This window comes from Candoia aspera, chromosome 12 (assembly GCF_035149785.1).
Source record: "Candoia aspera isolate rCanAsp1 chromosome 12, rCanAsp1.hap2, whole genome shotgun sequence".
Classification (NCBI taxonomy): Eukaryota; Metazoa; Chordata; class Lepidosauria; order Squamata; family Boidae; genus Candoia; species Candoia aspera.
The window spans coordinates 12,684,369-12,700,126 of NC_086164.1; the positions used below are offsets into that span (position 1 = coordinate 12,684,369).

Below are 15,758 nucleotides of genomic sequence, written 5' to 3' on the forward strand. Positions count from 1 at the left end.
CTGATTTTAGTGGATTACTATGTTTACAGTGACTGTATTTTCTTGGAAAAAATAAAGGGCAAATCTGAAAGAGGTTCACAAGGATAAAAAAATTGTTTATGTTTATAACTTTGCTTTACAGAGGAAAATTCAAGAGCAAAACCAAGAAAAGCTTTACAAAAATGCATATTTTAATAAAAATATCTAAAATCAAACAGTACAGTATATGTAAATTTATTTTAAAAAGACAATTCAATTTCCATATTTTTCACGATTGTGAAAGATTGTGCGTTAAGTGGTACCATTTGTACAGTAAAAGTTAAATTACCAAAATAAAGGACAAAAGTGAGTTTTTGAAAATAAATAAATCTAAAGGACAGCTTTCTGAAATAAAGGATTGTCCTTTATAATAAAGGATATATGGTCACTGTAACTATGCTGTATTTTTCTTAAAGAAATTTTACTGGGGCAAAGTTTTTTTCTGCTCCCCGATTCATTTTGCATCTTGCTGAATCTCATCCAGCCAGCATTGATGGTCAGTTCAGGACAAACAGTATCGCAAATCACAGAAATGAGTTACTATCATTCATTGTTCCAGTCGTAGCTGTAGGGCCTTAAAAAGAGGTTAGGGAAAATAATCCAGAAGCAGGGTTTATCAATTGCTAGTACTCTATATCCTATGATTATTGATATCCTCGAAGCAGCTCTGGTCGGGTTCCTTGGTGAAAAGGAGGATAAACCGTGCTTCCCATAAAGCGAGGGCTGGCTGAGTGGAACATCCATGCGAGGAAGCAGTCTACCTCTTATGCAGCTGCAGGGGAAGTAGCAGCAGGGAAGAAATGCTGAGCAAGTTTGCAACTCTTCCAACTTTGGTCTAACATCGATATTGATTATCAGGGGGAGGAGGATTAGCTTTAAAAACGTGCTCAAAGCGGAGGACAAACTCCCCAGTCCAAACTTTCGCTCCGGCGGCCATTTAGAAAACGAACTACACTCCCCACAATGCCCCGCGAAGGACCTTCCGGCCACCTCTCCAACTCGACTCACTTCCGCCGGCGATCGGCCGACGCAGGAGCGTCACATGACCGCGGGCGAATTCCCCTCCCAAGATGGCGGACCACCTGCCCTCGGAGTTTGATGTGGTGGTCATAGGAACGGGTGAGGGGCCCCGGGTGTACGTAACGCGCGAATGGCTTGTCGAGGGGTGGGGAGCGTGTCTGAGCCGCGTAGCGGTGGCTGCCGAGGCTGGGGCAGGGCGCAGGGCGAGATTGGCCAGGTCCTCGGAAGCCAGGGGAGAGGAAGCAGCTCTGGCAATAAACTTTGGATCTGGCGCCTCTCCCCAGGGGTTGGACTACAATAACCATCATCCCCTGCCATTCCAGGCATGAACGGGGGACGGTGCCAGGCTGAGGGTGGTGGCCGCCCCGTTGAGAGAAGTGGGGGCAGATGCTGGTGGCGTTTCCCCACGGCTCTCCTCGTGTTTTGGGTTACGAGGCCGGGTGGCTGGGGGCCGCGGATGCTGGGAGCGGCCGGGGCTGTACGCGGGCACGCGCCCTGGCCGCCCTCCCTGCGCCCCCCTGCGCGCGCGTGCCTTGGCGAGCCCCTGCCAGGTTGGGATAACGCTTCAGGAGGATGATCCCCCTCCCCGTGAACGCTGGCCCACTAGAACCGAGATACTTGCCTTCAGGTCGGTCTTGACTCCTGGCAACTGCCTGGGCAAGACCCTGCAGTTTTCTTGGCCGCAGTTTTGGAAGTGGTTTGCCATTGCCTGCTTCTTAGGGCTAAGTCACCAGACTGGCTTTGTGTCTGAGGCGGGACTAGAAACCATAATGGTGCCTTTAACGACTACACCAAAGTGGCTCTCCGGTGGATGTGGCTTGCCATGGCCTTCGTCCATTTCCATTGCTCTCCTGGGGCTGAGAGAGAGGGACTGGTCCAAAGTCCCCCATCTGGCTTCAGGTCTGTGGCAGGACTCCAACTCTTCAGCCGCTACACCAAACTGGCTCTCTTTGCCTTCAAGTCAGTCTTGACTCCTTGTGACTGCCTGGACTAGTCCCTGCAGAGTTCTTGGCAACATTTTTGGAAGTGTTTCTGGAGATTAGGGAGAATGATTGGTGCAAAGTCACACAGCTGGCTTTGTGCCTCAGGTGGGATTAGAACTCATAGTCTCCCAGCTTCTAGCCTGGTGCCTTAACCACTACACCAAACTGGCTCTCTTAAGCAGTATCAGTCTTGGGGTGGGGGGCATTGTATTTACTGATGGGACTAACCGAGTTAGCCTTCTGGATATTTACTGGGGAGAGTCCTAGCGAAGAAATCCCTAACTGCATTGGATGAATAAACACAGCCTCACACAATTCAGGGTCCTCAGTTTTCTTGTCAACTGCTGGTAATACTGTTTTTTCTTTCTCTAACTGCACTTAGCTTGTTTGGTATGATTGCTTTGCATGTTGGGTCTGAAAGGATTGCAGATACAATCACCTTGGAATTTTTTTTTTTTACATAGATAGTATGCCTGCCAAATATGTTAAGGATTTCAAGGCAGATTACAATAAATCCATAAAATGCATGCAATAAAGTGAAAAAAAAAACTGTGCTTAAAATTAAAACGAATTATTCCCACCTCCAGTGATTTATTTTTCCACACATCTTTTTTATCAGCATCTATACTCTGTAGAATACATGGCATATAGTTGGTTGCAGACATCAACAGAAGCCAGATTATCATCCAGATGAGTACTGCCATTATCAGTAGCTAGCATGGCTATAGAAAGGCACTGGGTTAAGAACGTCTGACAAAGGCTGTCTGACACATTGAGCTATGGTTTGTTTAAGCAAATGTTATTGAATAAACCACAGCTGCCTGAGGCCATACAATATCCTTAACTAAAACCAACCAAAAATCATTTTGGCTTTACCTGCCATGCAAATGCAGATAATTGTAGTTCATTCAAACTTGAGTAAATCATGACTTAAACTGTGATGTCTTGCTCACTGTCCCCTTTGCCAGGGACTAGAGTATATCCTAGGAATTTATTCTTCCCTTATCTTCCTTTTTTCTTTTCTCTAGCTACCTGGTTATTTCTGAAGAGCTGCTGCTCATATACATAACTATTTTCATGACTATTCATGACTATTAAAAATGGCAAACCTGTAGGATCTGTCATTCATAATCATTATGCCATCAGAGGTACCATGAAGTACTGCGATTGGGTTCATTCATTGTGCTAAGCAATTATTTCTTTAACTATATTCATTAATCTCAGTTGGCTGGGTTCAGGTTTCACACTAAACCACAAACCATGATGACCAGTCCTTTGCAGTAAGCTAAAGTGCAACAGGAAATGTGTACTATCGTTTAGCCCAATATGGGAACCCAGCCTGTGTGACTGTGCTTTTGAACATACTCAGTATGTCTCAAACAATGGCCAAAGTGTATATATATATTGAGTAATATATTTAGATTACTGTTCCATGGCACATTTATTGTGCCAATTTTAGTTGATGGTCTTTTTTTATGATGCCGAGTTTCTGATTGTGTTTTTGAGGCTGGAATGGAGGTCTGGTTCACACATTGTTCTAAGTTGTAGGCTTTAATTCACAATTGGCTAAAATTGCACAAAAGCACTAAATCATTAACCGTGGTTTACAAACTAGAATGGCTTTGGTTTATAAATCAAATCAAATATTTATATTTCCACATTGCTATGAAAGACAGTCTGGTTTGTTTTGCCATAGTGTGTTTTGTGAACCCAGCCATTATATATTGTAAAACAGTGTTCTGTGGCATACCATGTTGTGTGATCACAGCCAGTTATGGCTTAATTATAGTGAAGAAAACTATGGTTTAATGGAATATTTGGAAGTCACCAACTAGGTGTTTGTTACGTTTTACATATAATATGCTTGCAATCTAGATTTCAGTCAATGCATTAGATTAGCACGCAGTAGTTTAGACATGGATCCCTGAGGATTACTTGTAGATCTTAACTGAAAGGGGCCAGTGAGTCCCAACTCCTTGCAGGAATCCAGATTAAAGCATTCCATTACAATAAACTCAGAGTGGAAGGTTCAGACCATCTTTTACAATACAGCCACTGCCTAAGTTACAGTTGCCAGATCTGGACATCTGGGCATCTAGCAACCAAGATTTGGAAGGCCTATTCTAAAGTAGACTGTTACAATGGCAAGGCTGGAGGTTAGGGCTATTGTGAGATAGCAGATCCAGAAGCTGATTTTTGCTGTAAAGTCCTGCATATTCAGTTCACTCAATTCAGATAGTTCAGACAAGGAATTTGTTCCAATTTGCACTCATAGGATCCTGTTCCTTATTTCAGTATATGGATGTTTGTCATAAGCCAACTAATTAGCATATGGTTATTGAGGTCTCAGTTTAAAAAAAAAACCTCAAACCAAACTTCTGAACCTTAAAGCTTGCTCTAAGAGTTATAACGTTAGCCCAAGATCAGGGATACCTTGGATCAGACTCTTACTTCATGTATGAAGCTTATTAGGTGATCTTGCATGAGGAAAACTGTATAGACCGGCCTGAACTCTTTAATATGGAGCAGGGGAAGCTAAAAGCATCCATGAATTCAGCTCAGTTCCTGGTGACTTTATGGATACAACCATCCAGTTATCTTGGCAAAAATACAGAACTGCCTTCTGGGTTTTTTTTTCCTTCCCCAATTTCCTAATTTACCCTACAGCCCTGGTAGTTCTTGATAGTCTCCAATCCAAGTACTAATCAATACTGATGTTTAGCTTTCTGTCCCAGTTATGGTCAGCCATGTGCTACCACTGACAGGTTCTTAATGGAGGAGGATAAAAGCTGAAGAAACGGGAAGGCTCAGCTGAATTCCTCTATTATTGGGAGAAAAGTAGTATTAGTGAGGAAATAACCTCATCTGGAAGTCTGATCCTGTTGTCTTCTGTGAGAAGTAGAATGGATAGAGGAACAGAAGAACTTGACCCAAATGAATTGAGAAACTTCATACAGGAGCACCTTCAAGAAAGTGAGGTCTCAGAACAGTCTTTGTGAAGGTGGACTTGGAGGAGAGTCTCTTTCAATAGGAAATGTGTTCATCATACCGATTGTCAAAGCTGTTATTACCCTGGTTTGAATCAGAATGCCTACAGATTTTGTGTTCCCAGTGGGCTGATTGGTCCCAGTTGTACAAAAATGTTTTTTTTACAGGTAGATTCCTGCCAGATACTCTATTCTTCTCTGTAGTTAGATTTGGGAAACAATTTTTAAAATAATTCCTTTGGTCCACATTTTAACCAAAATTTGAGAGGAATCATCAGAAACGGAGAACTTGGATTGCATCTTCTGACAACATTCAAGTATTTTGCCAAGCTATGATATGGATTCTGTGGGTTTTTTTAGCCCAATGCATGAGGCCAGCCATTGTGGCTTAATAAACAAATTATGGTTAAAACACAGTGCAACTTAGTATGATATAAATCTCAGAGGAAGACAATGCTGTTTTGAAATACCATGGACTGGGAATGGTGCCAAATATGATTATGTATTTTCATCTTTGGATCCCACTTTACCTCTCTGTATTTAATCTTAACTGGGGTATTGTTGCACTAGTTAGCTGCTGTTTAACTTATAACCTACACTTAGTCCCTACCTGAAAGGTGTTTGTGTTTCTGACTGTATGTCATACTAAGTCTATTCTCTCTGTTTCCCCCCCCTAAAAAAGTAGTTTTATATAAAAAAAAATCAAAACCCAGTCACTGTAAATTTTCTGGTTCCATGCAATTTTTCCTTTCTTTCTCTTTCTGATCTTCGCTAGTTATAAATAACACATGAAATGACTTTCAAGGTAGAAAGCAGGAATCCATTTTGAAATATTCTATAAAATAAAGAATGATTTATTGCTCTCTATGATTTTGGCTGAAAGCGTTTGGGCTTCGCCCAGTCATCAGAGTCCTGTCAGAGGAATCTGTTATTTATTGGTCGATATGCCCAGGAATGGTGGTGATAGTACTTTATGTTTATCTTATGTAAGTATAATGTTAAGAAAAATCAATTCCAAATACTAATACAATTTTAAAAATCTATCATGGCAAAGTAACCAAATATTAGAGACACTGGAGCATTAGGAAGGCTGATTTTTAACCCCTTGCCTAGTTTGATTGCTTTGGATGCTTTGAGGTGTAACCTTTGGCCAATTCTTCTGTAATATATTTTATGTTCTAATGTTTAAAACTGTACTAAATTGGTCTACCAAACCCCCCAAATTATCAATATCACTGGCAATGTTTCAGGAGCTTTCTAGCCAGTGATTGAACCTGCACTTTCTGCCCAAAAACTGTGTGCTCTGCGGCTGTTACAGCTGTCCCTTTATGTAAAGAAGCACTGTTTTGATAGTGTTGCCCCAGGATGTAACATTCACACCCTTTCTCCGTGTTACATTCACAACACGGAACCCGCTGCAGTTTCTTCCTGTACTGTAAAATAACGTTTGAGATTCCCAGCAGTGACATGGAGTGGTTCCAGAATGCAGCCTGGGGCATTTCATGATCTTTCTGAGCAAAGGAAGATTTATAGCACAAGATGGTCCTATCCTGACCACGTGCCTACAAGGTAGAATAGAGTGGATTTGGTGGAGCTGGACTTCCAGCACCTTGGATAGCTCCAAGTATACAACTTCCTTCAACTATGCAGGGAGGGAAAGCTGTCCTCCAACATCTCCAAGTGCCCAGCTGATTTCTTCAGGCATTTTCTGCAGAGATCTTTATATTTGCAGTCAACACACAACATACAGAAGCATTTACAAACTACTTTCAAGGTTTCATGATGAGCTGGTTATACTGTGTGAGACCATAGCCTTCCACCCATCTGCTCTTTTAGTTTAGTTCTATGGGTTCACACATCATACTGAACAATAATTTGCTTTAGCTATGGGCAATTGAATAACCACAATGTGTGGGACTCCACAAACATTAAGCAATGAGTTTAAGTTGTCTGGAAGTTTAACTGCATGGACCTTTGCTTTAATGCAAGGATAGACAATATTTTTGAAGAAATAAGTGCATTTGGAGTTTTGAGGGTGTTTCATTGGCACTCACAAGAAGATGTACCCAACTGCAAAGTAGACACTTACTAAAAAATAAAAAATAAACTGGTGAGGTTCTCCTTGTTCTCTTTCTAGCACCATCGCAATTTCTCCTGGTCTTTTTAGGGGGATGGGTTAGGTGGACACTCATACAACAAGTTACTAGCTGCAGCCACACAGGCATACCCCTTTTATTTTCAAAGTATGGGAAAGGATCTACAAGCATTTTTGCAGATCTCAATAATGCTGGAGATTGGTGTTTCACTTTATAGCATGCTGAGTCTCATTAAATATGTTCAATTTAAAAAAAGTCACATGGGGCAGGAAGGCTGACAAGCACCAAGGGAGGGATCCATGGGTGCTATGGCACCCCTGGACAGCCACCTGTCTAGCTCAGACTTAATGATTGTACTTGCCAACTTGTATGAAGGTGTTGTTATTTCTACAAGTACTACTTGCTTTTTAGTACTTATATTATCTGCGCCAAAAAGTTTTACGCTTAAAGTTAGAGCCATTTTGTTCAAATGTTAACAGCTGCCATGTTTGGTTAACACAGTGTGGCATGTAAAATAAATCTGAAGGCAGAATTATTTGTTAATTCGAAGATGCTGGTGTTATTTTGGCTGTTTCTATTGGACAGCCTCTAATTTTGTGACCAGATGCTTTGAATGGGTTTTGGTAATATTTTAAACAAAAGCTGCTGTTTGGAAACACATGCACAAAATTAAATTGTTGCTTGCAACAGGGGTAGTTGGAGAGATAGCCTGATCCCCAAATTTGAAAAAGCTACCTTTTCTAGCTTTTTCTTTTCTGTTACTTCCAGCATTCATTTCAAGGATGGATAATAGTTACCATTTTATTCATGTGGCCTTCAAAGCAGAAGCTCAAAAGCCTTTGTGCAAGATACTTCTTTGGGATTTGGAGATGAAAAATACTGACTGTACGATGGTGGTTATTTGATCCCAGATGATCATTTTGAAATCTTGGGATGCCTCGCTTTAAGATCTCACATAGCCAGACAAGAATACACCACAGGCATAGTCTGTTGTAGTACCCCATTCTTGGAGGCTGGCAATGTATCAACAAACTAGTTGAAAGTTTGGGCTAAGTAATGGTTCATGACTGGAAATCAGTATACTAATTAGCACATAGAATTAGGGACACTTCATGTAAGTTTGAGGCATTGTTGTAAGAAAAGATCTTGGCTCACAATTTGACATTCCTAGCCTTTTCATAATGATAAACTATATAGAATAAATTGTCATGTTTTCCTAGAAGAGTGTTCTTACCCTCTCATGTCCTCTAGTAAGATTCAGTTGTTATGTGGTGATTTCTCATAATGATACAGTCATTGCTGGAGACCAGCGCTGAAACTTCATTACCTTTTTCTCCCTCTGTTTTGCCAGCTGAGATTAAATCTTTCACAATCTGTCAAAGAAGTAAGCCTTAAAAATGACAAAAAGTTGCTGAAAGTCTGAATTTCTACCTTAAGGGCGCCTGAAGACATGAAATAGTTTATAATGCTTTCTGATTTCACACCAGTTCCTGAAGTTGTTATGCAGTCATTTTGCTATGCTTGCAAAAAACTTAGCTCCTTTATGTCTTCTTGTGATAGCCAGAGTGGGTAGCACCTTCTCTGTGACATGGAACTAAAGTCAGCCTGCCCAGGTGCACACAGAATTTGCTACCAATCACTTTCAGTGCAGCATAGAAGTTACTCAGGGAACATTGGATGGAAAAACGACATTCTTTCTTTTAATATGTGGGTCTTATATAAACTTCCAAGAGCCAGTTTGGTGTAGTGGTTAAGGCTTCAGGCTAGAAACCAGGACGCCATGAGTTCTAATCCTGCCTTAGGCACAAAGCCAACTGGGTGACCTTGGGCCAGTCACTTTCTCTCAGCCCTAGGAAGGAGGCAATGGCAACGCACTTCCCAAAAACTTTGCCAAGAAAATAGCAGGGACTAGTCCAGGCAGTCTTCAAGAATCGGACATGATTGAACGGGTTAAAAAAAAAAGTCATTTACAATGGACTGAAAATAGTTCCTGACTCCAAGTGGTTTGAGTCATTTTTCTCCAACCTGCTGCCCTCCAGATGTATTGAGGAAGTCTGGCTTAACACCAGCATGTTTTTCACTAGTCAAGATTTGCTGTTGAGTAGATTTTTATGCAAATCAGTTTTAGATTTGTGTTAGAATTCCTAATCTGCACTTAACTGGAATGTAATTTTGTATATATGGATCACTCAATTGTAGAGCTCACACATTGAACTGGATAACTGGTTCCTCTCTCTTATTCAGTATTTTGGTTCTATCATTCTCTCTTCTCCCTGCCTCTCATGCACTTGGTTGTACCAAGGTTGGTAATCTTTGAAATTCTAGTTACAAACGGCATTCTACTACTTGATGTCTACCTGCCTCCAATCAATGACTTTTTTTTTCTTTTTACTGTGAAGCACTTTCCTTTTATTGCCTCCAGCAATATTCCAGATATTGCTTTTTATTGCTTCAGGTGATAGTCTAGATATTAAACTCTTATGTATGAATCATTTGAAGTTGTATCCTACTGTAGGATACTTAATCCTGTAGGAGGATTAAGGACAGCTTAGTGCAGTTTAGTTGTTCAGCAGAATCCCAATTTGTTAAAACAAATGTGGCAAGGTATTAGGCTTGTGGATCTGCTTTATTTTATTTATTTGCTATTGATTGACTGGTTTGTTGTTTTGGCAGTTTATATGCTGCCCTTCAAAACTTACAACACTAATACACCCTAAGCCCATCATCTAGAGCCAAGCTCATAATAGTGATATTGGGTATATGAGGAAAGACAGAAATCACTTACTAAATTGTGATTCACTTATCTATTCCACCTCCATTTTGAGATATAGAAATGAATATCTAGGTATGAGAAAGTAAAATCAGGAATTCTCTCATCTCAGCCTGATGAGAGAGATTGTGGGGAGGCTGGAAAAATGTCAAGCCCTTCATGGCTGAGCAAGATCAAGGAAATAAGAACTGCACAGATTGCAGTTAAGTACTAGGCAACCTGTGACCTGTTGGGTCATCCTTTCAGAGAGATTTCCTTACCCAAACAGAGAAACAGAATGACCACAGGCGGGTAAAAAGCAGTGGGAATGGGAGTGACTTTTGACTTCCTTCCAGCTTCCCCATTGACTTTGCTTGTGGGAAGCTGGCAGGGAGCATCGAAGATCACCCCTCCTCCTCCTCGGCTAACCTGTGGAATTGCCTGCCACTTTGCTGGGGGAGGGGGAGCAAAAGGATCCACGGACCATGAGGAAAACTGCATCCCTGTTCCTCATCCCAGCATTTCCCTGAGGGTCCCCTCCAGGGAGGAAGAGGGCTCATCCATCAACCGCTGGTGCCCCCCAGCCAGCCCTACCTCACCAGCAGCCATCCAAGTTGTTCCCTTGTCCCTCCCTTGCCACCCACTGCCATTAAGAGATTTCACATTTCGGCCTCAGTTCCAAAGTAGCCAATTGCCAGTCACTTGTTGGGCCTTGCCACCAGCTGATTGGGCTCAGAGATCAGAGGGAGGTGGAAAAGAGGGCAGGGATATGCCCCTACCATCTTCCTTGTGCCATGCAACCTATGGGTTTCTGGGAAGTCTAGTTGGAAGGCACTGTGGTGCTGAAGCAGCTACAACTTTGCCAAATTTCAATCTCATGGGAGTAATGGGTCCTGGGTTTTGAACACATTCTGTAAGTTAGCCCATCTGAGGTACCTTGGTTCAAAAATTGTTGCCCGATGCACCATTTCGCCCAGTTGGAGGTGACAAACAGACATGAAAGTTTTAGTAGTATATAGATTTTAACGCTAGTCTGGAGTAAATACAGAACCTTGGGAACTGGAAGAGGAATTTCCCACTCTTATTTAGAATGAGTTCATTAGGCTGATTTGAAATGCTGCTTCCCAGCTTTCTTTCCACCTGGGCTGAGTTGCCATTTGCTATGTGATAAGCCGCCAACAGACTCACCCTCTGTCTCTTGATTGTCTGTGTCTCCTTTCTCTTCCATTCCTTTCCCAGCCTCCCCAAAACCTCTTACAGAAAGTAGTGGAAGGGAGAGTAGACATAACCAATCTGGAGACAGAACTAGCTGTTGTTAGTGTCAGAGAAGTATAAAATAATGGCTCATTTAAAAAAAAAAGTCTTCAAAATGCATGACATGGTAATAATCCTGTTATTTTATCGTAACTTGTTTAATTAAAACCTTGTCTCTTTTACAGGTTTACCTGAATCTATCATTGCAGCTGCATGTGCAAGAAACGGTCAACAGGTTCTGCACGTGGATTCGTAAGTCCTTTAAACAGAGCGCATTGTAGCTCCAGGTCCTAACCGTCAGTGGCAGCGGCCAGAAGGCTGGCTGAATGGAGGAGGTCCTGACTTGACTCTTCCAAAAAAGGCAAAATCTGAAGTCAAGAAACAACGATAGCTTCTGACTTCAGCTGATCGGGTGGGGACGAGCGAGAACTACCACTTTGCATGGCAGCTTAAACAATCCATAGACAGAGCTTCTGTGGTTTGCTCCATCTTTTCTGCTGGCCTGAGAAGCAGGCAGGAGCAACTGAAGGGTGCGTGCCAGCAACATTCTTATTCAAAGTAAATCATAATTTAGGCATACTTTCACAAATGCAATGGTTTCCAGGGATCATTGAACTACCTTAAAATTTGTTTTGTAGCTTAGGCAAAGAAAGTTTACTCTGCATGTACTAACAGACCATCATTATGTATTCACTATCTGTTTATGATCCCCACGATCACCGAGAGCCAGTGTGGTTCAGCGGTGAAGGGGTTGGACTAGGACCAGGGAAATCCCAGTTCTTGTCCCCCCACCATCACAGAAGCTTTCTGGATGGCCAGTAACTCTCTCTCACCCCCACCTGTCTCACAAGATTGTTGCTGTGGGGCTAAAAAGGAGGGAGTGTCATGAATTCCTGAATGAAAAGGGGGATATAAATCTATCGAATAAATGTAAATTATTTTATCACATGAAAAGCAAATGGGATATTGCATAGCTATGCTCAGGACTAATGCTAAGGCAATGCCAACTATAATATTGGGAATGGGCCATACTGGCCTGGTTTGGGCCTAATATTATGCCATAAATCACAGTATACAAGCCATGATGGTTAAATTCAAACAATATAATTAAGCCCAAAGTAAGCAAATGCTGTGATGATTTAATGCAATGTGTGAACCCAGCCAATATGTGCTGTTTTTAAAAGAAGTTTTATCCCGCCTTTATTATTTTTATAAATAACTCAAGGTGGTGAACATACCTAGTACTCCTTCCTCCTCCTATTTTCCTCACAACAACAACCCTGTGTGGTGAATTGGGCAGAGAGAGAGAGACTGGCCCAAGGTCACCCAGCCAGCTTTCATGCCTATGGTGGGACTAGAACTCTCAGTCTCCTGGTTTCTAGCCTGGTGCCTTTAACCACTTTTAAATTAGGATGCTGGCTTCACCCACTGACCTTCACCCTGAATCCTTAGGCTTTTCATATAAACCCCATATGGGTTCTTCTGATGGTTCAACAAAGATGCAGCTTTCTTGCTTTATTGACATCTTCTAAGGGTTGAGGATGACTGGAGAATGTGACTGTCTGAAGACTGCTCCAAATCTCTCCTTAATTAACCAGGTTGAATTTTGATGGGGTCTGGAAGCAGGAAAGAAAGTAACGATTGGATGCTAATGCCCTTCAATATTTGCAAAGCAAATAATTTGCTGATTTGAAAGCTCTGTATGTTTGTGTTTCTAAACTTGGGGAAAAAGAAGTGTAATTCCTAACACTTTTTTCCCAGACTTGGGAAGAAAAGTGTTAAGGATTAAATTGTGTTAAGCAGTGTTGTAACAGTTTACATTTCTGTATTACAGGTTTATGTACAATATTTATATGAAAGATCCTCACTCCCTTATTCCCCTGTTATAACAGCTATTCATATTTGCAGTTCCCAGAGCTGAGCGGGAAAAAGTTTCTCACTTCCATTTAACTCACTAGGCTGCCGTTGTTCCTTCTGCAAGCATTTCCAGACTTGGAATTAAACTCTCTCCCCCTCCAGAAATACAACTCCGCGTGAAGAGAATACAACTAAAATTTAGTTAAAGGAAAGGTAGAAACTGCTACTGGGTTCATCTTCCAGAATTTTAATCCATGAATTTTGCATGGATTTCTTAGGTGAGCAATGTATGAGATGGAGGATCTGAATATTGGCCACTCTTATAAACCTGCTCTTCATTGGTACTGTGTAAACTTCAAATCGTTTGCTTTCTGATGGGAGTTAGATGGAAAAGAATATGCGGGTGGGAGAGAGAAACAGAGTCAAATGAAACTTTTGAGGTACTTTTTGTGTGCCGTTGCTGCCTGGATTCATTACCCTAAGAGAATCTTACCACCTTTAATCTCCCACCACTGTTTTGTGTTTATCATCATACACCACTTACATGATGATGGTGGATGGTCTGAAGTGGACCATTATAAACCATTGGGTAGCACCTCTGTTGATTTATAAACACTGTCCAAGCATCTCCCATCCAGACCGCTAATCATATTCAAAATAGTCACTTCCATTGCAGCCTGGTCATAAATTCCTATAGTCGTGTTTTAAAACCAAAGTTAGCTTCTGCCAAATTGTAATTGAAAGGGGGTTTCTTTCTAGGAGCTAGCTATCTGTCTTAATAAAATGTTAAAAAAAAATCATTGGTTCTTTTTCAGAGAGCTACATTTACTGTAGATATTAATGAGCTGTTGACATGTGAATTTTCAAGGATGGATGCTAAGTGATTTAGAAAAGTAATTTGCAATTCAGAATACGCTGCTTGGCATTGACTTTAAACTTGAAGTTGCCAAAGTTTGAATGGAATAGAGTCGGTGGAAGCGATTTGTGTTTGCATGAAGATTTTCCTCCCCGGTGACCTCTCTTCCTCCTTTGCAAATTTTATTTTGCGGGACACTGCTCTTGCTTATCTGTAGGTTTGGTTGCTTGGATGGCAGGAAAAAAGAAAACAGGAGAGCAGTTTATTTCCTTAAGTCCCCCAAATTCTATCTAGCACTAAAATCTGGTTTATACTTCAATGGTTTTGTCAGGAGGTAATTACTTTTCAATTGATTTTAAGTTAATTGATTAAAGTCCAGAGCTACTTATATTGTAACAAGGAAAGTATAATTGACAGGGTTGAAGCAAAACTTTTAACTAGTCGTCATGGGAAGGAGAAACTTTTGATCTATTTTAATTTATCTTGTTCCAATACATTGAAATAAGACACTGCAATTAACAATTGGAATTAGTGGCTGATTTCTCATATTACATTAAGCCAGCCTTTCTCGGCCTTTTGGCCCTGGAGGGACCCTTGAAATATTTTTCAGGCCTCGGGGAACCCCTGAACATTCAGGCTCAAATAGAGGCCGGAAGTTACAAAATTATTCTATTTGTTTCATGGGTAGGCCTGTAGATAGGCATTAACGGTGTTCGTAAACTGAAAATAAAAAATTAAACTTACCTCTTTAATGTGAAGCTGCCCGAATTTGAAATAATTTTTAAATAAATCGTGACCTCCCAGGGAACCCCCAGTGACCTCTCGTGGAACCCTAGGATGCCACGGAACCCTGGCTGAGAAACCCTGCATTAAGCCACGGTTGTTTAACCACAGTTCACTAAATAAATGCGGGTGAGTTTGCTTGACACAGCACATGAAAAGCAAAAAGCCAGTCTAAGCGCTACCTGCGCCTCCAACCAATGAGTAACTGGGATACAAATGGTAAATAAGGACATGCCGTTACAGTATCCCATAATGGCATTGAAGTTCTTTCTCATCCCTCTTTCTTCCTCCCAAGCTGGCTGGGGAATTCTGGGAGTTGAAGTCCACACACCTTGAAGGTTGAGAAACCGTGGCGTAGACTGTTGCTGCAGGGACTTTTTCTTTTTTCAGAAGAGCAGATGACATGTTCTGCTCACTCTTGTCACTGCAGCTTGCGGGCCAGCAGTTGGACTCGTGGGGAAAGTCACTCACTGATGCTTGTAACAAGGAGGCAGAAGGGTCCTGAGTCCAAGCAGTTGCCCAGCTAGGCACTCCTGCATTGGGAGCAGCAAACATTGGCCAGCACGTTTGGATGTCACCAGGTTCAGGCCGTCTGTCCTTAGCGGATCCAGTGGAAGTGTGGCGACTGAGCATTAGTAATTGTAATTTTCAAATCAAAACCTGACAAAGTTGGCAAATGTTCCATTTCGGAAGGCAAAAAAGGAGCGGGGGAAAAAAGTCAGTTGAGGTGTGCAAAGCAAGCGGCTTGATCCTCACACCTTTGGGATGAGGTTTGGGGGTGGGGGGGGCAAAGCTAACACTGTAATAACAGCTTCATCAAGGCGATTAGTTGGGGCGTCTAGGATTTGATACAGATTACTTTGTACATTCTTGCTTTTAACATGGATGTAGGAGGAGGTTTGCTAGTAAGGGAGAATGCCTTCTGATGACAGCAGGGCCTCCTCTTCTCCCCCCCTCCTCCTCCCTCTAGGAAGAGATCAGATAGAGAAGGACACAGGCAAGCAGGTCTCTGGAGAAATCACCAGGCATCAGCAGCTTCTTCCCAGACATTGCCTTTGATTCATTTCCCCACCCCCCAGGGCGATTACTGTATTGAGAGAGGCAGCTTTCCTAACTGACATTCACAAAAAGCTAGGCTTCCCCTCTGCAAATTCT

The 15,758-nt window shown here is 41.8% G+C and overlaps 1 protein-coding gene across 1 annotated transcript in view; it reads left to right on the forward strand.

The window, feature by feature from the left end:
• The first annotated feature begins 1,042 nt into the window (after positions 1-1,042).
• CHM (CHM Rab escort protein) overlaps positions 1,043-15,758 on the forward strand; it is a 57,856-nt gene continuing 43,140 nt past the window's right edge. Inside the window, exons 1-2 of the mRNA XM_063313699.1 lie at positions 1,043-1,137; positions 11,293-11,359. Of these exons, the coding sequence (XP_063169769.1) occupies positions 1,089-1,137; positions 11,293-11,359 (116 nt within the window). The 5' untranslated portion in view covers positions 1,043-1,088. The remainder of the gene's footprint in view (positions 1,138-11,292; positions 11,360-15,758) is intronic.